General features: G+C 38.9%; 1 protein-coding gene across 1 annotated transcript in view; it reads right to left on the bottom strand.

Moving 5' to 3' along the window:
- Window positions 1–8,333: 8,333 nt before the first annotated feature.
- The window catches only part of LOC136114625 (F-BAR domain only protein 2-like), a 142,943-nt gene continuing 127,800 nt past the window's right edge, over window positions 8,334–23,476 (bottom strand). The window contains exons 20-26 of the mRNA XM_071801643.1: window positions 22,005–22,116; window positions 21,237–21,392; window positions 18,865–18,997; window positions 13,152–13,351; window positions 10,973–11,037; window positions 9,086–9,250; window positions 8,334–8,857 (exon numbers count right to left, since the gene is read on the bottom strand). Of these exons, the coding sequence (XP_071657744.1) occupies window positions 8,835–8,857; window positions 9,086–9,250; window positions 10,973–11,037; window positions 13,152–13,351; window positions 18,865–18,997; window positions 21,237–21,392; window positions 22,005–22,116 (854 nt within the window). The 3' untranslated portion in view covers window positions 8,334–8,834. The remainder of the gene's footprint in view (window positions 8,858–9,085; window positions 9,251–10,972; window positions 11,038–13,151; window positions 13,352–18,864; window positions 18,998–21,236; window positions 21,393–22,004; window positions 22,117–23,476) is intronic.

Raw genomic sequence — 23,476 nt, 5'->3', positions numbered from 1 at the left:
GCTTCTCGCAAGGATATAGGAGTTTCACCTTATAAAATGTTCTTTGGGCTACCATACCTAGGCAGAAATAATGGATGGACCCCCACAGTTCGAAACTAAGAATATGTTTCTCAAAAACTGTACACTCCGGTTGTCTTCTTTTCTATCTTGTCTCAGGCAGCAAGGACTTCTAGCACAAACTCTGCCATTAGAGTTTGCAGCTCACAAGTTGCTGTACCATTAATTTTTTCCCAATTTTGCAATACCTTGGCCAAGGGTGCCCCCTTTTCTATGCCAAGTTTATTTCCCATCACTAAAAAAGTCAGGGAGACCCTCCCATTGAGTCACGAGGTTTAGAAAGGACCTCCTTGCTTTCTGAACTCCTTCTGAGAGGAGTTTAGGTGTGGCTGGATCCAATCCTAGTCTCAGACTTGGTCAACGGTTTATGTCTAAAGGATATTTTCCCATTCCCAAGAGGGACTCGAACCCTCTTTTATGTGTGCTCTACACTGATCAGGCCACACACTTTGCACTCATAAAAATGCTGCAGCAAAGGTGGGACTTGAACCCATCCTGGTACCAAGGAGGATTTTAAACCCTTACAGTTTTTTTATGTACCAATTTAGATTTTGGCATTGCCAATCGTCATCAGATCTGTATTTTGGCCAGAATACCTTCCGCCATATTATGGGTTCCTTTGTCCAGACAAAACCACAATACTTTATCATTTTCTTTTTATCCTTCCTTTTTGTACATCACATGTCTCCCCAATACCTTAACATCCTCCCTAATGGACTGTATGGAGGAATGTTATCAGTGGTTTTTCCTTTATCCTTCCTAGGCCTAGCGTTTTTCCTTTATATTTCCCATTCTGAGTCCCAAGGCTTCTCCTTTCGCCTTGTCCTTCATCTCAGAATGTCCCCGACCACCAAGGTAGTACTTAACAGTCTATTTTCTTACCTTGGTCTGTGCACAGAGTTGCCTGGTCACTTGTATCGTACCTACCACTTTTTCCTTTGTCCTTTCCCCTATAGTTCGCAGGGATCTGCCTTCTTCAATACAGCCTTGGGGTTTCTGTCAGTCCCTCCTGGAGTCCCCACCGATGATCCATGGGATGATTGAAATCAACAGGGTGTGCCTTCCTGTCCTTCGGTGATAGGGACCCCCGAGATGATGACACTGAATCCCGGGTGAGCCCCCAAATTTGTAGGAAACTATCATCTTAATATAATAGGCTTAGGCAGGATCTCTCAGCAAAGCATATTTTATTAATGATTTTGCAAGACCAGGTGTTCTACCTAATCGTAGGGACACAGAATAGGGCAAAAAGCCCCTGCTTATATCACTCTAATCCCGGCTGCAAATTCTCTCCCCTGTTCCCCATTGGTTAGGTACTGCAGGGTTTACAGACTACCCAATGCCTGCCTCAGTTTACATATCTCATTCATTTAATTCTAACAGCCCCCTCCCCTTATTGATTTATTTAAAATATGGATTCCTGGTTCTTTGGCTACCCTTCCCCCTAGTTTAACTTTATAAATCCAGGAATCAGTATTCATCCCAGGATTAGTTTGAAGAGACTTTGTTTTCCATTAAAGATTCATAGTCAGATGTCTCTCAGTCCTCCCCCCCCCCGCTGGAGTCAGTTGTAAAAACAACATTCCTCCTTCAATGGCTCCTTACAAAAAATCAACATGTCAGTAAACATGAAAGTCAAACCGAGTTGAGAAGGAATGCTCAGTAGTGCAATAATATGCAGAGTTGAAGATAATAATCGAGTTTTCAATTAGGAGGCTCGGGGCAGGGGGAGAGGGGTTTCAGCGCAAACAGTGGTTGGGGCGACGGGAGAGTTTCAGTGCGCGATGGGAGAGTTTCAGTGCTAGCTGCGGCAGGAGTCTGCTTGGCACTGGGAGGGGGGGGCAGCTGCACAGATAGGGTTGTGCTGTTTGTTTTTTATGGGTTTTTTTTGTTTGTTTGGTTTTGTTTGGTTGGTTTTTTGTTTGTTTGTTTGTTTGTTTGGGTTTTTTTGTTTGTTTTTTTCACTGTTCCGTTAAACTGTTCTTATCCCAACCCATGAGTTTTGCCTTTGTTTTCTGATTCTCCTCTCCAACCCACCGGGGGCGGGGGATGGGTGAGAGATTGGCACATGGTTTTAGCTGCTGGCTGGGGGGGCTGGGGCTAAACTACGACAGTCCTTTTTGGCGAGCCAGCCAGGAGAAAAAGGGTTGGGATTACAACAGAGCTGACCAGAGTGTGTTAAAATTTATTATATTAGTTAAGTGGTCACAATTGTGGGAAACAACTACCTTGCAAATATAATAGGCCCAGGCAGGATCTTTCAGCAAAGCATGTTTTAATAATGATTCTGCAAGATCGGCTGTTCTACCTAAAGGTAGGTACACATAATAGGGCAAAAAGCCCCTGCTTATATCCCCTCAAAATCCTGGCTGCAATTTCCCTCCCCTGTTCCCCATTGGCTGGGTACTTAAGGGTTTACAGACTACCCGACGCCTGCCTCAGTTTACATATTTTATTCTTCTAATTCTAACAATACTCTTCCCCTTATCAATCTATTTAAAATATGGGTTCCTGGTTCTTTGGCTACCCTTCCCCCTAAATTAACTTGTAAATATAGGTATCAGTATGTATTCCGGGATTAGTTGAAGAGACTGTGTTTTACATTAAGGATTCATAGTCTGATGTCTCTCAGTCCTTCCCTCCTGCTGGGGTCAGGCGCCAGGTCCTCGGTTATGTAAAAACAACAGTCCTTCGTTAAACATTCCTTACACAATGTTTCTTTGTCCACATGTCTGTGTCATCTGAATTCCTGTATGCCCTATGTGGTTCCTGCGGTGCTGTTTATTACATCTGGGAAAAGGATTAGGTATATCATATTGCTGTCCTGTATGATATCAGCCTATTGACGCGTGAAGACAACTTTACAACCTGTGAGGTTATAAAGAAGGTATGTTTATTCGGTGCTGGGCGCAAAGTGCATTGTTCCGCCACACATGTACGCCTTCTAACAATAGGAGGTGTGATTAAATACAGCAAGGTGTTACATATTCATGGCGACCCCAGGAACGTCTATACATATTCATAACTTTTCCCCGAGAAGATGGTTCTTATTAAAATGAGTTCCAGGACCATGGCCCCTCCCTATTGTGCCTGTGCGATGCTACCTGGTGATGGTGAACTTTTTACCTTTGGCTTAGTATGCTTAGTTGGCTGGGACCCAAACTGCTGAGTTGGTTAAAACTAGATTGGTATCCTCCCTTTGCTGAAAATCTTCATTATCTCGTCTCCTCAAGGATACAGCTGGATACTGCAAAACATCTTATCTTTGCATTCAATGAGGCTCTGTTTTTCTTAGTATGATAGGTTACACAAAGCTCTAAACTAGGCACTTACTATGTGGTTAACCCTTTAAATGTTAGTTCCCTCTATGAGCTCATGATTTCATTTCTTACGCGTCTTTATTTTGTATTTCTATCATAAGATATTGTTGATATTTCCATACCTCGGGCATCATCTCTCAGAACTGATTAGTAATCATAACCAGTCTAAGGAGAAGATGGAGGGGGGAGGAATTTTCCCCCATTTCTTCATCTTCCTTTTCTCCTCTGGCTTAGGTGCAACAGTTTTTGAGGATTTTGAACACCCTGGGGATATTCAAGCTAGCATGCTTTTTGCTGTGTCTTCTGAATGTGTGTCAGGTCATATACAGTGTTACAAAAGGATGTGTTAAGAATATCACCCATAGATTTGCCCAGAGGTTGGATGGTCATGGGTGGAATGGCATGTGGGAAAACATGGGCAGGTATCTAGAGAATTTCTTGCCTCTGATGGTTTGGAGTTTCACTCCTGAACAACTGCAGGGCCCTGATGAGGTGATAGAATATTTAAAAGGAAAATGCTCTGGCTATTCCAAAGAAGGACAACTTACTGCACTATGCTGGGCCCTGACCAGTATCTATCAAACACTGCTCAACACCATGCAGCACACTCAGGGTGAAGAGAGGAATAACAAACTGACAGGCACTGCAGCTACTCCTGCCCTTGTGCCAAATACTGCAACTGCTCAGACCCCAGTGACAGGCGCTGTGGCTACCCAGACCCAGGCAGCAGGGGGTGCAACTGAATCAGAGAACCAACCTGTGTCAATATCAGTTGCCCCTCTCCAGAAAAAGAAATACACAAAGAAATCAGTTTGCTTAGTGAGGCAGATGATGACCCAGCCCCATCACAAGAACAGGAGGAGGAGGCAGAACCAGAGATAAATACCCAATCTCTATCCCCAGGTGAGCTGCGAGATATGTGAAAGGATTTCAGCCACCAGGATGGCAAGCACGTAGTTGCTTGGCTACTCTGATGCTGGGATAACAAGGCTGGTAGCTTGGAATTAGAGGGTAGGGAAACCAAGCAGCTGGGATCCCTGTCTAGGGAAGAGGGCATTGACAAGGCGATTGGAAAAAAGACAGCCTCTGGAGGCAACTTCTGTCGGGTGTGAAGGAAAGGCACTCCTTCAAGGAAGATGTTACCTGTCACCCAGGCAAGTAGACTACCATGGAGAAAGGTATCCAGTACTTGAGAGAATTAGCTGTTCTGGAGGTGATTTATAGTGACACCAATAATAATGATTTACCCACAGGTACCAATGAAATCCAATGCACACAACCCATGTGGCAGAAGTTCCTGTGGAGTGCACCATCATCCTACACCAGCTCATTGGCAGTAGTGTCCTGGAAAGAAGGCAAGGAACACACAGTGGATGAATTGGCTGGCTAGCTCCAGCAATACGAGGGAAGTCTATCTTCCTCCCTGCAGGTCTGCATCTCAGCTGTGGAGAAACTGCCAGACACACTAGCTGAAAAATTATCTCAAGTGTCCCAGCATTTCAAAGACAAGTTCTGCTCCCCACCTGTATGGTCTAGGGTCTCATCTACTCGGAATGAACGTCTCTCCGATCAAGAGAGATTATAAAGTACCTTGAACTGTTTTTAGCTTACTCTGTTCTTGGAGGAATTCCTGACCTTTTCCTGCATGCTCTAAAGTAAAATTGCCCTTTCATGACAATTGAAATGGAAACCAATCATCTAGCAATTCCAAGAAAACAAAAGGCATGCAGATATTTAGATGCCTATATTAAGCTTCTCAAACATGCAAGACTTGAAATGTAATGCTTTTTAGCATGCTGCAAGACCTTCCTTTCTAGTTAGATGACAAAATCCATCCCACTTGTAACTCCCATGCTGTTCCAGTTAATAATCAAATATCTTAGCTCCTTCAAATACCCTACACAGTAAAAAGTTTCTCTCTTATTTCTGTGCTCACAGCTTGGAAAGAGTACTCTCAGACTGCCAAAGTAGTACTTAAATCACCTACTGTTTTGGACTGGTAGAACATAAGAAATCAGAAAGGATTGCTTTAATCTTGCCACTGATTTTTTTCCTGTGCACTCAACAAAATATATGGTTATTAAGGAAGTTAGGGAATATATAGCATTTGATAGCACTATTTAGAGAAAACAGCTCATGTCTACAAAGTTTTTTTCTGATAAGTATATCCACAGTTAGGTCTAATCGAAGCTATTAGTTAAGCATACCAATTTAGCAATGGCACAAGTTGTACACATCTTAGGTATTTCAGTTTAGTAAAGATGCAACTATCTGCAGAAGTCATCTTTCCATCTACAGTCTCTGTGGTGTTTTTTTTAAATATTTAAAAGAGTTGATATATTAGCATAAAATCATAGAATAGTTTGGGTTGGAAGGGACCTTCAAAGGTCATCTGGTCCAACCTCCACTGCAACAAGCAGGGACATCTTCAACCAGATCAGGTTGCTCAGAACCCCATCCAACCTGACCCTGAATGTTTCCAAGGATGGGGCATCTACCACCTTTCTGGGAAACCTGTTCCAGTGTTTCACCATCCTCATAGTAACAAAATTTCTTCCTTATATCTAGTCTGAATCTACCCTCTTTTAATTTAAAACCATTACCCCTTGTCCTATCGCAACAAGCCCTACTAAAAAGTTTGTCACCCTTGCAATGGGCAGGGACATCTTTCACTAGACCAGGCTGCTCAAAGCCCCATCCAACCTGACCTTGAACACTTCCAATGACGGGGCATCCACAACTTCTCTAGGCAACTGGTTAGAGTGTCTCACCATCCTCATCATAAATTTTTTTTCCTTATGCCCAGTCTAAATCTACCCTCTTTCAGTTTAAAACCATTGTCCCTTGTCCTATCACTACAGGCCCTGGTAAAAAGTCTCTCTCTATCTTTCTTATAAGCCCCCTTTAATTATTGAAAGGCTGCAATAAGATCTCCCTTGAGCCCCCTCTTCTCCAGGTTGAACAACCCCAACTCTCTCAGCCTGTCCTCATAGGAGAGGTGTTCCAGTCCTCTGGTAATTTTTGTGGCCCTCCTCTGGACCCGCTCCAACAGGTCCATGTCTTTCCTGTACTGATTATCTCTACTACTTATCACTTAAAAATCAATTAACACTTTAAAAATGTTCAATACAGGCATAGTTTTGTTCTATTATTGCTTAGAAGCTTTGTAGGACTAACTGTGAAAGTATAAGCAATATAAATAAGTATTTAAATTATATATTACATGTTTATTATGGATGCAAAATTTTCTTAAAATTTATATTTTAGGAAAAATCAGAAGTATTTACAATTTTTGTAAGATAAACTTGCATGCTCGAATTTACAGTCTGATGTAGTAACAATCCATACAAATTCAGGTCCTTTAGAGTTTTGTTTACAAATTAATTTTCTTAGGAGGCAGCTACAAAGGACAGTGCTGTATACACAAGCAAGAACCAGCTTGCTACATATGGTTTTCTTTTCAGGCAGACATTGTTTTTTAATTTATTTACAAAAAAAAAAAGTCTATATAAACTTGTATGGCTTCAAAATTGTAACCTGCACCTTAGTTTAAAAGTGCTAAAACAGAACTACTTAATTTAACTAAGAAATGAAAGTAATACTTGATTAAAAACAGCAATACAGTTTTGGGTTTCATTAGTAAAATATTGTCATATTAAACACAGTTTGACTGTAAAGCAGATTATGATTAAGATTTTACTAAAAAGCCTGTACCATTTTATATGAGTTAGAAATTTACCATTCAATAAGATTAGCAAGTTAAGAGCCAAATATAATCTTCCAATCAAATCTACAGTACAATATGTGCCTAGTGCTAATAATGGAACTCATCTGAAAAAGTGTGTAGTATACATTAGAATTTACTTAGACTCCACAAAGCTCTCCAGCAGTCCAATTCATTACTGGTTTTGCATGAAGTTATTCAAGTAAGTTTTATTGTTTTGATAGACAATTTGAAATAGATACTGGTATTCAAAATGGTCATATAAAATTCCCACTTGTAGGTTATTGAATTATTTTGCCCCAATACTTTTGATTTCAGCATTGAAAAAACACTTGATAATACAAATACATAAAAGATTTTCTAAATCAGTGACTTGCTTTAAAAATGTTACTAACGCGTCACTTCCCTGTGCTAAGGTTGCAGCAAACAGATTAGATGACAATACAAATATTAAAATTGGTGGGTTTAGATAAAATTTAAACTAATAGAAATGGCAGTACTTGTCTTCCTGTTGCTATAAAATACCCTTCTAAAATGCTATTCCTCCCAAAATATTATGTTTACATTCAAATCACACAACCCTCAAAGCACTTAAGTTCCAAAGACTTGCAGTCAAAGTGAAAGGAAATGCTGTTTGCTTTCTACCATCTTCTGTGATTTTTTCAGGATTTTCATCTTTGGTGACATTAAAGTTACTATCTCAGAGTTTCGAAGTCCTGCATTATGCATCTCCCTTTACTACAGCTGCATTTATTGCAATTGCCCCATGAGAAAGTAAAATAGTATTTTAAACCTTTTTTAAAACAATCTGCAGTTTTGCAAATCCCAGTCAAAATAATTTTTCTAAAGTTGTATGTATTATACAAACATTGTGCTTTCTTGATGAAGAGCCAAACTTTCAAAAAGTAATTGAGGCATGTGAATAACAAAGTGGATAGGCACAGTTGTTTTGTTTGTTTGTGGCTTTTGTTTTTGTTTGCTTGGTTGGTTTGGTTTTTTGTTTGTTTTTGTTTGTTTTGTGGGTTTTTTTTAAGGCACAGATGTTATGCAATTCATAAAAAAATAAATTAAATCTACAGCATTGATTCAAACAATCACAACACCCATAAAATTTACTAACCACAGAAGTAAATCTCTTTTGTCTTTTGCAAATTTGTAACACATTGCACTTCAGAAAAAAAAAAAAACTATATAAAACAACATATACGTTAATAATATATGATAGACAGGCACCAAGTTACATTTTTTTTTTATACATCTCTAATTCAGTTGGTTTTATGGCACGAGTGGATGAAAAAACAACATGAGACTTTGCATCTGTTTTCTTTAAAAAGTGGCAATCAAAGAATCTGAAAAAATAATATTATTTATGGAAAGCTCAACTATTTCTTACTTGCTTTCCTACATTTTTAGGTTTAATGTTTACAGTATAACATACAATTTCATAGTTTCATTACAACTATTGATTATTTTGATTTAATCTATATAAATTTACTAAAATTTCAACGAATTTTTCCATTTACAGACAGTGTTGAAGTTAACTTCAGTGCTATTATAAAGTAATAAAAAGTTTGCAAAATGACTTTTAAAAGTGCATTTTCTGCTCTGTAGTTCAGCCTTAATGTAGGTCAACATTTTTTAAAAATAAATGCATGTTAAAATAGTTTTTGAAAAGTAGAGTGGTCAGAGTGAGCTTCTTGCACTCCTTTGATCCAATGACTTCCACAGGTTCATCAGCAGTCTGCCATATACCATCCTGAAAAATAAAGGTCTTTTTTTTGCAGTCAATAGATAAAACAGATTTTTGTCAATATTTTCCTGGAGTTTGATTAACTATGGAAGAACAAAAAAAGTGAAACAGTTTTCATCCATGTTTTTGAGGAAAAGTAATGATTTATGCATCACTTAAATAACAGTTTCATATTTTATAATTTAGCACTATAGAATATATAATATTTGAATATATAGCATGTTGTTGTCTTACCAGTAGCAAATCTCTTCTTAAGGAGAGAAAGTCGATAACCAGTGCCTACTAGCTCTACATCTACTCCTGAAAGGGTGCTTCCTTCACCAATGAATTGCACTGCAAGTGTTGCTGGTTTACTGGGTCCTTCTGAAAGTTCAAATTTTGCCCTGAGGGATCCAGAACCTATAAAAATAACAAAATTGAAAGGCTGGTTGTTTTGCAAGAACAAAATTATCTCCCTAAATTTCTAGTAGTAAGGAATAGAACTAACATGGTGATCTTTAAGAGAGTACAACTCTCTTTTTTTCCAAGACTTTAAGACAGTGATTAGCAAACGATTTAGAGAGAAGCAATACACATTTCTACAAGATTACACTCATAGAGGAATGTGTATATCAGACAGCCTGGTAATCTCTTATTATATTAAATACCTCATTATTCCCTATAATTTATGCTTGCTGGTCTATCTTTTACGTAGTACTTTTCATTAGCAGATTTGAAAGTACATCAGGAGGTCTGTCACAGTTTGAGTAAATCAGAACTTCTTTCCACTGTAAGTATGGAAACTCGTATATTCAAGTGCTTTGAAAATTTGTTCTGTGTTTTATCTCTGTCAGCTCACATAATGTGATGGAACACAAAAACCAAAACATTTTACCACCCTGTACACCAGAATAAGGAGGATTTCAAGACATTTGTGGTAATATTAAGAGTGCTTCTGCAACTCTTCCCTTTGTTTCCGTAAATGTAAGACAGGCATAGTATGACTTCCTCTTAAACACTTAATTGTGAATACTAAGTGTTTATACTCAAAAAAAGGGGAAGAAAGATGGTGGGATGTGATGGTTTAACTGAAACTGAGTTAATTTTCTCCATGCAGTTAGAAACTCTTCTTTTTCACAGTTAGCGAAAGAGAAGTATATCCCTACATAATCATAATGTAAGGGAGACAGCAAAGAACTGTGAGGTTAGTGAATGATAAAGTACACCAGACTGCAGCAATACCCTGTCAGATCAAATTCTCTCTGATTTTGTTTGAATGACTACTGCAGTTTTGCAGCCTTTGCAGCAATAGAAGAGATTTTTTCCCTTCCCAGGCTTGTGGTTCCTATATGAAACAAGTCATATTTACAAGCAAATCTGTGCTTTCAAAATTCCCTTCACTAAATTCTTAACAGGCCATTACACTGCAAGTCCATTTCTCCACATAGGTTTTGTGGATGAGATGACTCCCTTTGACTCCTGTTTTTCTGCTTCAGAAAAACATTGCATCTGCAAAGGCTGCAAGGGCCAGTTCCTCCACTTACCTCTTTCTACTTTATCTCAATTGTCAGTGTGTGGAAAAACAGAACACATATTAAATGTATTTTCCTTTGAATAATTGCTCATTTCCCAATAGCACTGATGTAATGATTTCCTTGCCCAGACTAAACTCTACAGGGTGTTTCAAAAAGATGGACCCAATTTCAAAGCAGTTGCAGGGTTGCCATCTTTCAAATGACTGAAGTGAGGGGCTCTTTGTGTGCTGGGAGAGGCATCTAGCAGTAATCATTTGAAACTCTATGCCCCACCCTTTCAAGCGGGAAGAGTTTCATTCATGAGCAGTTTGTGGTTGCAGAGATATAGTGATTTCAAATTAGGTCCATCTTTTTGAAACAGTCTGTATTTTAGTGGTACTAGCTGCTTTCAAGGGGCTTCACTATTATTTATTTTTATAATTAATATTTTTACATCTCACTGTTAATGGAATCTCTCAGGAGGAATTTCATTGAGAAGAAGGTGAACTGATAGGATACAGCAAGTGTAAACAAGCATGAAGACATAGAGGCTAAAATTTTTACCGTTAACCTTTTTACTGTTATAATTTTTCTGTACAAGAAAACAAAACAAAAGAGTTCAACTTGCCTCCATTCTCAGACTTCTCTGAAATGCTAGATATTTTCCAATAAGCTTTCATCTGGTCTGCATTCCTGTAAGAGAATGGTAGGTTAGTTAGAAGCACCAATTTTTAGAATATTATTTCCCTAGATTTACACTGGTATCTTACAGAACATGCGCGTATAATCTACATCTCTCAGTGGAGGTTTATAAAAATATTTGATCATTTTAAGGTGAGTTTGTGGAAAACTATGCAAAGCAAACAGGAAAACAGAAGGGTGTATCCGCATTGCCCCTAAGCTTGCAGCAGAGCTCAGATGCATGTGCCACCTTTTTATACAGTTAACACTGTCCTATGCCCAGATTATGGCTCCACTTCACAACTCAAAACCCTCTGTGGTCTCAAAGGGTAAGGAAAGGGCAAACATGCTGGAAGTAGTTTGAAATCTGAGTCTTTATGCTTCATGACAATGGTATGAGGGGGAGCAATACTGTTTGGTCTCCCCTATGTGAAATTCCCAGATGTGTGAATTTTATTCCATTTTCATTCTAGTAAAACCAGTTAGCAGAAGTGACTCAGGGTTTAAGTTAACTTTTGATGCTGTAAAGGAGCAGAAAAGCAAAGAGCACCAAGCACCATAGTCTTTGTGCTGACAGGGCATTTAAACTCTTTGAGCACTTTGCAGCTGTTCCATCAAAGGAAAGTTAACTTAAAGCTGTGAGTGGCATGAAGTGCTGATAGGTTTGAAACTGTCTTTGGCATTGGTGTAGCAGGAGTGAAATGCTCATGCAAGTAGCATAGATGGTAGTGGTTACTTGCAGGGGGTCAGATTATAAAACATTTATTCTTAAAAATAAAAATCCCAAACCCACCACCCAACCAACTAGACCAAACGTAGCATGAGACATACTAGAGCTGCCTGGGACATGACTGTATTTTTCTTGTGAGCTTGCAAGGCTCAAAATTCTGGCCTTGGATTGTTGCCTAGGTGAAAGAGAGAATATCTGGGGCTCGAGTCCCTTACTCTGATGAATCTTCAAGGAAACTGTCACTAAGGTTTGAATCTTCCTAGCTAACACTAGGTGTTTTGGGTGGGCATTCCTGCTCTCACTCAGGTTTCATTACTGAGAGGTTTGTGGAAGAAGCCTGAGCAGGGAGGGGACAGACTGGCTTCACCAAAGGTTTTAGTGAAGTTGTGCAGGCAAGATACAGAACCTGCCCTTGCTCAGAATAAGCTTAAGGTGATTTGGTTAAAAGTATTGCTCCCTTGAAATACCAAGTCAGAAAGATTCAGTCTTGCCAGGATTTTTTCCACTTAAAATGATACTCTAATACCATTTTGTCCAATTAACACATTTAAATGCATTGCTTCCAGAAACATCAGAACCTTTCTGATAAATACACCAGGTTTATTTTATTTCTGAACCTTGCTTTATAAGGTAAACTAATCTATAAGTAATAAGGTTAACAACGCCTGACTTCCCTCAACTTGGTATTCTTTGCCCTCTTAACCTTCATGTTAAAAAGACCCTCTTATCCCTCTCGGAAATAAACAGTTCAGGAATTATGTTACAGCTGGGCACGTAACTATGTGCTGCCAAACCACATGCACAGTGACTGAATTCTGCTCACCTTTTGCTCCAGGGATGCCCTGCTCTGCCTAGCCCTGCTACCCTCTGCTTGTTTTCACAAACTTGTAGAAGCATAGTTATCTGAGACACGTGTCTCACTTTCAAGTGCTGCTGTAAATGGTAATTTTAAAGCTAGAACAATCAAGAAATATTTTTAAAAACTGCATTTCTTCTACTCTATATAATTTATATATATGGATATATTTACACACACACATATAATGGTTTCTTAACCATTAAGATATTTTGGTTTCAGATCACATTATTTAAAATATCCTGTCTATTGGCTAAAAGACAACAAACGGGAAATTTCAGAAAGGCTTTTATTCAGAAAGATTTGTATTATTACACAGTTGGAATGGGTGCAAATAGTCTCATTTTAATTTATGTGAATTTGCTGTACATGATCTCTTTTGGACCAGAAAATGTGTTAAACATCTGATACCACACATTTTATCAATAGGAAAAATATAGCTGTTTCTTCCAGTGAAATTTTTCAGGCTGACACTAATGAATACACTGAAGTAAATTTGAAATAATAAAAAGTATTAATATAAAAAAGTATTAATATTACCATTTTGCAGGTGGAAGTGATTGCATGTTTGTTACTCCTCCATCTACTGGTACCATAACCTGGACATTAGACAGCATACTAGGTATATTCATAGACTCTGGATTGTATTTATAATCTACTCTCACATCAGTAGTGTAAGCATTACATTTCCAGTAAGTTGCAAGATTCAAGGGAGTGGACTGGATGCCCTTTGAAGATACCTGTAAAAGAATAAACCATTGAAACCAGCTAATTAAAATATTCCCCTTTTGGGCAGAATTAGGGAATAATGGTAACAAGCATAACTCTGAATCCTGACAAAAAACCAAAAGAACAACTGACCTTTGAGCCCTTAATCTCAGAATTCTGAAAACTGTTTTAGTCTAAAGTAATTCCTGTTCTTTTAAATTAAAAAAAAAAAAAAAAAAAAAAAAAAGGTTTAAACTCCCTCTGGCCCATGAGGCTCCTTCCTGTTCTGGCTTTCATAAGTCAAACCAGTTTTGTTTTAGTCTTGTGTTCTGCCTTACGCAAGAAACATGCTTGCAGCAAAATGACTTCATCCTTAGCAGTTGTGTGCCATATCAATTCAGCTGCCCAGTCAGCAGCAGAGGGCAATACCTGTCATTGGACAGGCAGCCAGCAAAACAATTCTTACCTATTAACTGCATTATTTTCCTGCTGCAGGAGGGTTGGATGCTGCTGCTTTTGTAGCTGAGCTTGTGCTACTGCCCTGCTGCACCTCTACTACTTTCCTAGTCTCCCTGAGGAACCTTCTATGCCCCAGTGTCTCCTCCTGCCTCTCTTTGGCAGCCCAGACCCCTTTCTATCTGCCAAGGCTTCTGCATGCCACTGCTTAATTTTTCCCCAACGGTAAAGATCTTAAATAGATCTCATTCTTCCACAGTACTCATTTCTGCAATCCAAACACATGTTCTGTTCCTTTCATCTTTCTCAGGAATTCTCTGTGTACCTAACATGCTTTTTATAGATTCAGTATGACAAGATTTTAAACTATATTGGGAGGATGCGGAAAGCTAAAATTATATTAATAGCTGTGCTGATAGGGTCTTTTGTTTTTCAGTGTAGAGAGAGTTGACTCAGATGTTCAACCATCTCAGTGTAGGCCTAGCAAATCCCCATTCACCCTTTTGAGGAGAGTCTTCCTGTCTTGAATTTTCATGAAGATTTTTTGTTGACAGCCAGAACATCTTCTCACAGATTCACAGAATGCTTGAGGTTGGAAAGGACCTCTGGAGGTCATCTGGTCCAACCCCCCTGGCTCAAGCAGGATCACCTAGAGCTGGCTGCTTTTGAATTTCTCCAAGGATGGGGACTCTACCACCTCTCTGGGAAACCTCTTCCAGTGCTTGGTCAACCTCACAGTAAAAAAAGTGTTTCCTGATGTTCAGTTTGTGCTCATTTCTTGTGGACCTGTCACTGGGGACCACAGAAAAGAGTCTGGCTCAGTCTTCTTTGCACCCTCCCTTCAGGCATTTATACACATGGATGAGATCCCCACTGAGTCTTCTCCAGGCTAAACAGTCCCAGCTCTCTAAGCCTTTCCTCATAGGAGAGATGATCCAGTCCCTTCATCATCTTTGTGGCCCTTCGCTGGACTCTCTCCAATAGCTCTATGTCTCTCTTGTACTGAGAATCCCAGAACTGGACACAGTACTCCAGGTGTGGCCTCACCACTGCTGAGTAGAGGGGAAGAATCACCTCCCTCAAACTGCTTTGCCTAATGCAGCCCAAGATACTGTTAGCTGCCTTTGCTTCAAGGGCACATTGCTGGCTCATGTTCAATTTGGTGTCCACTAGGAGCCCCAGGGCCTTTTCTGCAAAGCTGCTTTCTAGCTGGGTGGCCCCCAGCATATACTGGTACATGGGTGTGGCAGATGCACTTGACTCCCCCCCCCCCCTCCCCAGCCAAACCAGCAGCAGTTTGGTCTAGGATCCAGAGGATGTAAAGGCCTGAGCCGCAGTCAAGCCAAGATCTCCTTCGAGGAGACACACAAGGAAGCGGAACGGCACACTGAACACAAGTAACTTGTGGGCAAAGGGAGTCTCGTGTATATTTTTCCTACTGTATGCAATTTGACTACGAGTCAACTACTTCATTCTATAAATATGACAGCCTGGATGAGCCCACTTTGAGCTCTCCCTGCTAAATAAGTGAGCTGTATGGCAATGGTTTTATTTCTCACAGGTTAGTAGATGAGCCAAATTCCAGTTTGATATTAATCGTTTAGCTTAAGTAGATGCACACTAAGTGTAATAGATTATTTAGAGATATAAGGGTGTATGATTTTTAATATACTCTTTGCTTCATGTTACTTGGTAAACTGGATTTACTAAAATTTTAAGCTGTAAAGTTCTGCTCACATTTACAAAAAGCAACTACAAACTACAATGATCACTTGCAAGATAAGGTCTAGTTTGCACTTTGCTGGGAAAAATGGAACTGACTGGGAGAAACAACAATCCAAGGCTAATACGGAAACATTACAGACATCTGCAAAAAGGGGTCTATTTTGCACTTCGCTGACAAGAAAGGATTTATTCAGACAAAACAGTACCTGCAAGGTAATGGACCACAAACAATGTCTACAGCTAAACAAATAAAGGCCCATGTGGAATCAGCGAAAAAGATCCATTGAGAAGCAAGAAGATCCCAAAGTGAAATATTGCTATTGGACTGAATCATGGTATGAATGGTCTGTAAAGATACAAAAGGTTGTAGTTTTCTATGCTCGAGTGGACCTCTGTGCAGGTACCCAAATTGAGCCAGCTCTCCTGCTATTCTACTTCATTAAAATTTCTTTTTTTTCTGAGAATTTTGTCTCCTGAAAGTCTGCTCTGCATACAGTTACCAGGCCTCGCCTGAAAGTTTGCCTCTGGAGCTTTAAACATAGATTCCAGAGCAAACGGCTTATCAGGGAGGGAATGCCTGAAAGTTTGCTTTTGCGAATGGGTACAGGCCTCCCCTGAAAGTTTGCCTTTGGAGCTCTAAAATACAGACTCTGGAGCAAACGGTTATCAGGGAGAGAAGAATCCTGAAAGTTTGTATCGCAACAGATACAGGCCTCACCTGAATGTTTGCCTCTGGAGCTCCAAGACACAGCCCCCAGAGAAAACAGTTATCAGGGAAGGAAGACACCTGAAAGTTTGCTTCATGAATGGGTACAGGCTCCTGGAGAGAAGGTAAGCAGCATTTGGGTTGGCATATCTCCCCCATGCAGTAAATAATAGAGTAGATCCACCACTGAACTCTTTTAAGTTGTGCTTCTCTTAAAGAAATCTAAACATTGTTCTGCAGCAAGCAGAACCCTAAATTACTCCTCCGCGACAATGGGGTTATTTCTCCTCAGGTGCAGGACTTAGCATTTCCCCTTGTTGAACTTCATGAGGTTCCTGTCAGCCTATTTCTCCAATCTGTTGAGATCCTCCTGGATGGCAGCATGACCCTCTGGCCTATCAGCCACTCCTCCCAGTTTGGTATCGTCAGCAAACGTGATGAGGGTACACTCTGGCCCCTCATACAGATCGTTAATGAAGATGTTAAACAGAATCATAGAATACCAGGTTGGAAGGGACCACAAGGATCATCTGGTTCAACTTTTCTTGGCAAAAGCATGGTCTAGACAAGATGGCCCAGCACCCTGTCCAGCTGAATCTTAAAAGTGTCCAATGTTGGGGAATCCATCACTTCCCTTCCCTGGGGAGATTATTCCAATGGCTGATTGCTCTCATTGTGAAAAATTTCCCTCTTGTGTCCAATCAGAATCTCCCCAGGAGTAACTTGTACCCATTAGCCTCTGTCTTCTCCATGTGACTCCTTTTAAAAAGGGAGTCTCTATCTTCTTTGTAGCCATTCTTTAAATACTGGAACATGGTGATGAGGTCTTCCCTAAGCCTTCTTTTCTCAAGGCTGAACAATCCCAATTCTCTCAGCCTTTCCTTGTATGGCAGACTTCCCAGTCCTTTGATCATCTTTGTGGCTCTTCTCTGGACCCTCTCCAATGTGTCCACATCTTTTTTTGCATAGCAGGGACCAAAACTAAACACAGTATTCCTGGTGTGGTCTGACAAGTGTGAAGTAGAGTGGGCTAATGACTTCTTTGTCTCTGCTGATGATGCCCTTGCTAACGCAGTCCAGCATCCTGTTGGCTTTCTTTGCTGCAGCAGCACACTGTTCACTTCTATTGAGCTTGTTGTCCACCAGGACCCCCAGGTCCCTTTCCACAGAGCTGCTCCCCAGCGGGGTAGATCCCAGCCTGTGCTGCACTCCTGAATTATGTTTTCCCAGGTGCAAGACCTAACACCTGTCCTTGTTGAACTTCATAATGTTCTTGTTAGCCCACTCTTTCAGCCTATCCAGGTCATCCTGCAGGGTGGTTCTCCCTTCCAAAGTGTCCACTTCCCCACTCAGTTGGGTGTCATTGGCAAACTTCATCAGGGTACACTTGATCCCATCATCCAGAGCACTTATGAAGACATTAAACAGTGTTGGGCCCAATATCCATCCCTGGGGGACCCCACTCACAACAGGTTGCTAGTTTGAAAAGGAGACATTTACCACCACCCTCTGGGTACGGCCTGTCAGCCAGTTGCCCACCCACTGCAAAGACCACTTGGCTAGATAAAAATGCATCAGATTTTCTAGTAGGAGGCTGTGGGAAACCATTTTGAAAGCCCTGGAGAAATCCAGGTAGACAGTGTCCACCACTTGCCCCACATCAACTGAGCATGTTACTTCATCATAGAAGGACATCAAGTTTGTCAAACATGACTTGCCCCTGGTGAATCTGTGCTGGCTATTCCTAATCACATGCTTCAACTGACTTGTGATAGTCCCCAGAAGGATTTGTTCCATAATTTTCCTAAGGACTGAAGTAAGACTGATGTGCCTATAATTTACTGGATCCTCCTGGATCAGACACACCCCAGGGTACACTGGCTAGTTACTGGCCTCCAACTAGATCTTATGCCACTGACCATCTCCCTCTGGGCCTGGGTGTACAGCCAGTTTTCAGTTCACCTCATTGTCTGCTCATCCAGCCCATACTTCATCAGCTTCTCTGTGAGGATGCTAAGGGAGACAGTGTCAAAAGCCTTCCTAGATGGTAGACAATATCCACTGCTCTCCCCAGTCATTTCATCATAGAAGTTTATCAAGTTAGTCAAGCATGACTTCCCCTTGGTAAATCCATGCTGACTACTCCCAATGACCTCCTTGTCCTTCATGTGCCTGTAAATGGTTTCCAGGACGGAATGAGCTGTTCCATTATATTGTGAGAGGTAAGAACATCATGCATTCTCATATATTACGGTGGATTAGCTACAGTAACCAAAAATTATGCAATTATAAAATCAAAATTAAATATAATTAGAAACTCAAACAAACCCCTACCAAAACCCCTAAATTCAAGGTAAACTTAACTTTATTAACAAATAAAGAAGCAGTGTTTGAAGCTTGCACATATGAATGGGACTGAAAAGTGAGCAAGCTGAAACAGGTCATGAATCACAGGGAATGACATGAAGGCATAACATGAATGCACTCAGCCTGGGTAGAGCCTATGCACTGGAAACAGAAATAACCAGAAATTGGCCTAGATGAGGGATGACAGCTCATCCATGCAAGCAGGCAAAGAACAATTCTTATAATTTCTGTATAGATATGAAATCTGCCAGAGTTCCCTAAAAAATTCCAAAGGGAAAAAAAAGTATTTACCTGATACTTTAAAACATCCACATTATAATAGGATGCAGATGGATTCTGCTCTGACAATTTCTTGAGGTAGACAGTTATAGCTTGCATGTTCATCCAAAAATCCTTAGTACTGGAGTCACTTTGTAACTGATCACTACAAAGAAAAAGGTAGGAATCAGAAGGCAACACTGAGTTTTATTATTTCAGATGTCTAAAAATTAAGACTAGAGCTTTCCCCTTCTTCACTATTTCAAGCAAGAATTTGTTTTAATGCTTTATAACACATAATTGTACCTTCCTAAATATTAAGAGAAATTAAGTGCTTGTTGCATCTGGTAAAAATTCTCCTTCCAGGTTGTGGAGCAGTGAGTTTCCTCCACTGATGATCTGTATCACAACATAGAGTTAATGCCAAATTTGGATTTTACATTTAACAGAACACAATTTTAATACAATCATGTTCCGTGAGAATACGTGGAAGGTGGAGATGAAAGTGGTCTATGAAAAGGAATGTTATTAAATTTGGAATAAATCCTAAAATCATAATTAGTTTCTTTTATGACATAGCTTCACTAATGCACTGAATTAAGATTTGTGCTCTATGTGTTACCGTACTTTCACATATTTATAGTGTAAGCCTTCAAAATTTTTTCAGTTAAAAGTGATTTTCAAATTATTATAAACAATTGTTCCTCAGATATTTATAGTCACATTCAATCTTAGTAACACAAATTTCTATATGAAGGTAAGAGTGCATGTGACAGCAGAAGCAAAATCCTGGTTGGGAGCTACTGGAGCACAAAAAGGTGTTTTGTAGACCAAGAATATTTTCAGCTCTGATTGCATCAGGTTTGTTTTTTAATAAGGATGAAGCTTTTAAGAAAACCGATTCAGAAACAAAATTCAAATCACTTAAGAATCAAAGAGCTCCATCTGTGGATACATAGAGGAACTGCATCCATCCCTAAGGAGACATGCAAAGTGTGTGTGCTGAGTGAAAGCTGAAAACAAGCACCTGGAATAGAGTAAATATGACTGCGATGGGTTGTATGTCCTAGAACAGTGACTTGAATACCAGTAGCCTGTCCAATTGACTCAGAATTTGGTTCTCAATAGAGTATTGTCATTAATGCAATTTTCATTTTCATTAAAATATATAGATAAACACTTATCACAGAGGCCTTCCAAAATTTAAGCAAATGAAACAAGTAGCAAAATCCTTCTGCTCCTCCACACTCAAGTGTAATTCAAAACAGAAATTCTGATGTCTCCACAAATATCACGCACATTAAAAAGTTCCATCTCTATACATACTAAGCAAATGATAGTCATTGCAGCATATGATGAAAAATCAAATTATTAACATATGGATTTAACTTCATAAATATCTTGTATATGCATCCTTGATAATTAGAGGTGAAGTGTTACAGCACTCAGACAAGAATGCTAGACATTTTCACTTTTTTCCATAATATCATTTTTCGTTATAATTCACTGTCAGATACAGTTCTTCTAACATTTCAGTTATAAACTGTCATGTCAAAGAATGATAAATTTAATTTTGTATGAATCATTCATTACATCAAGTATGAACAATCAAAATGAAATTAAATACAAAAGAATGGACGCATGTGGTTTGTTTCAAGTTATTTCAGTAATTTAAAAAATGTAGCATCTAGAACTGTTTAACTGGTTTTCAAATAATTTCTCCAATAAATGAAATAGAAACTGCTCAGCTGAAACAGATATCTGCTTTTACTTTTTTTTTAAATATGTTCAAATGCTGTGATTTCAACAATTATCCTACTCAACTGGCAGCTTTTTTTCTTAAAAATTCTCCTAAGCATGCTCCTATACACTTGAGAAATACAATTATGTAATGGATCTGATCTACTGTAGAAATTATACAGCTTAAAAATACACTAATAACTGAACAAATGAGATTAGGTGTAGCTCCTACTACTTGTTTTCTACTTAAGGCTGTTTCATAATTTAATTTTACCACTGTTACTACTATATAAAGAAATCCATATGACAATATAAGTGTCCTATTTTTGACATCTGATTCTCTCTGTATTTGTAATTAGTTATATTGTTCATGTAGTTTGATTAGAAAAAATGTTTTTTAAATATTTTAATTAAACCATTCTATTTATTTGCAAACTATTTTTATGGCTCCTGTTATATTCAGCATAAATTTCAAGTTCAGTAATCACTGAAATTTTTAATGGTGGCAGTGGAGAGAAACTGGGCTAAACCAGATTAGTTCAGGAAATGAAATTATGTATAAGCAAATCAACAAGACTGTAGAGAATTCTGATTTACATGTACAATAATTCACATTTTACAAATCGGGTAGTTTACTATTATATTAAAAAAAAAAAATACAAAACCTGTATACAAGTTGTGCATTTGGAAGAATCCGCTCTAGTTTGCTTGTGTTTTTTACCCTGAAGCAGAGCACAGCTGGAGATGGGTTGCTGGTGAAGACTTTAATAATCCCACTTGGGAATGATACTGTCATATCACCAGTGATCTTCACAATACATCTAGAAGACAATGAAAACATCAGTTTTATTGCAACTCATTAACTACTCAGTTTTAATACTATTTTTAAAGCAATCGTACTTTTACAATCTGATGAGCTGAATTCAAAACAGAAAATCAATTTCAAATGAAGGTAATGTGGCACTATGACAATGTTCTATCACTTTCAACTTGGAAGTCAGATGAAATAAGAAAAAAAGTTTAGCAGGTTAAGCATACAGTAGTATGGGTGGACATTTTTCAGGCTTTGAAAACATGGCACAACTATGCTTAGGCAAGGCCTAAGTAGCATAGCAAGTGATGTCACAGAGGGAATGAGGTGCTTTTAAGCTGCCCAAATTTACATGTAGCACCTACCTGACTATAATAAAACCCCTTCTCTTTTTCAGTGTTCTCATTGAACACATTTTTGTAAAGCAGGGATATATGAACTCCTAGTGGGATGCAGGCCAATAGAGAGTGATAAACCACTGTTGTCACTTATATCAGGGGAAAAAACCCTGTGAATTCCCCTTCTAATGTATATATTTTTTCCCCCAAAATATTAAAAGTAAAACCAGTGTGTTTTCTTATTGTAACTTACTGCATTCAAAACAATTCACTATTTAACTAACTTTGTGGGATCTGCTCCTTTAAAGTAGGCGTTAACAGATTCAGTAAGGGCTACTGCAACAGGCAAGGTGTCCTGGTTTCCAAGTCTGACAGGGCTGGGACCACGTGAAACACCTAGAATACATACAGTGTATAGGTTTAATTTTCAAAAAGCTTAGCAAAAGATTTCAGAATGGTTGACTACACCTGTCATTTTTACAAGAGGTTACTAACATCAAGGTCACAGTAGAGTCTGAAGTATTACTTGAAAAGCATGTAGAAAAATATAAACAAAATACAGTATGATCACACCATCAAAACACTGCTTACCAGCCTAAAAAAACCCAGCATGTTTTGTAAATGGACAGACACAAAGAAATACATATGAGACAAGAGGAACACTGCATTAAAATGGCTACTGATGAAACTGAAGTCAACAGATCTAAAGGAAACTAGATGTTAACTACAATACTAAAAAAAGCCCCTATTGTATGCTTATAGTATGGAAAAAGTATGATAAAATAGTCACAGAAATGCAAAGAATTCAGTATGGTATATATGAACATAAATGCACATACATTAATATTACCCCACATAGGTGAACTCTGAACATTCCTTTAACTATTTTAGCCAACAAAGATTACAATTCCCAAGCAGAAATTGTTGGAGAAGTATTTTGCAAAGTTTTCTAATATTTGCATAGTATTAAAATTCTGGGAGTACCTTGGAGGTACCGGGAAATACATAGCAGTTTACAAGAAAAATAATTACCAGGCCTGTGTCAGCCTTCACAGATGCCTGTGCCTACAAAACAAAGTTCCAACACATAGCTATAAAAATAAACTCAGACCACAGCTAAGGTTTTTTGAAATGTGTATGTATAATTGACAAAACCAGCTGTCGTGGGATTTTACTTTTCAGTAGTGTTTTATATGTGTACTGTATATAAAATACAATACTGGTAGTTCTATCTTCTTATTAGTGCTGTAGTGTAGTGGAGAGCATCTTACTAATTTTTTGTACCACTGCTGAAACAGCCTGTATCACATGCCTCCTGCAAGCTCTCAGAAGGATGGGATGTCACAGTGCTGTGCCAAGGCAGACTTGCTGTATCTCACACTGCAGTCCAGCTCATAGGATCTTTGGCAGCATCAGCAAATCTGGCTTTAATGCCCTGCCACCTGCCTCAGCCCCAACCACTGTTAACAGCCCTTCAGCTGTGCTGATTCAAGAGCTTATGACACAACCATGTGAACAGTTGCATTGACACACTCGAGAAGGTTGCCAAACTGCAGAATAAAAGACTGCATCATTTGCCATAAAACAGGTAAATAAATAAGTCTGATCAAATGGTTTTAGTTCAGTTTAGGAACAGTGATTCAGGTAATTTTAATATTGGCTAAACTGCTGTCATAAAAATAAAATATATTTTAAAACATTGTCTTTATTATCTGTATCTTCAAAGCTTTGTGTTATTTAGAAACAGAGAAATGGT

The sequence above is a fragment of the Patagioenas fasciata genome, chromosome W (assembly GCF_037038585.1).
Source record: "Patagioenas fasciata isolate bPatFas1 chromosome W, bPatFas1.hap1, whole genome shotgun sequence".
In the NCBI taxonomy this organism is placed as follows: domain Eukaryota; kingdom Metazoa; phylum Chordata; class Aves; order Columbiformes; family Columbidae; genus Patagioenas; species Patagioenas fasciata.
This window is presented reverse-complemented; position numbering and strand designations above follow the sequence as displayed.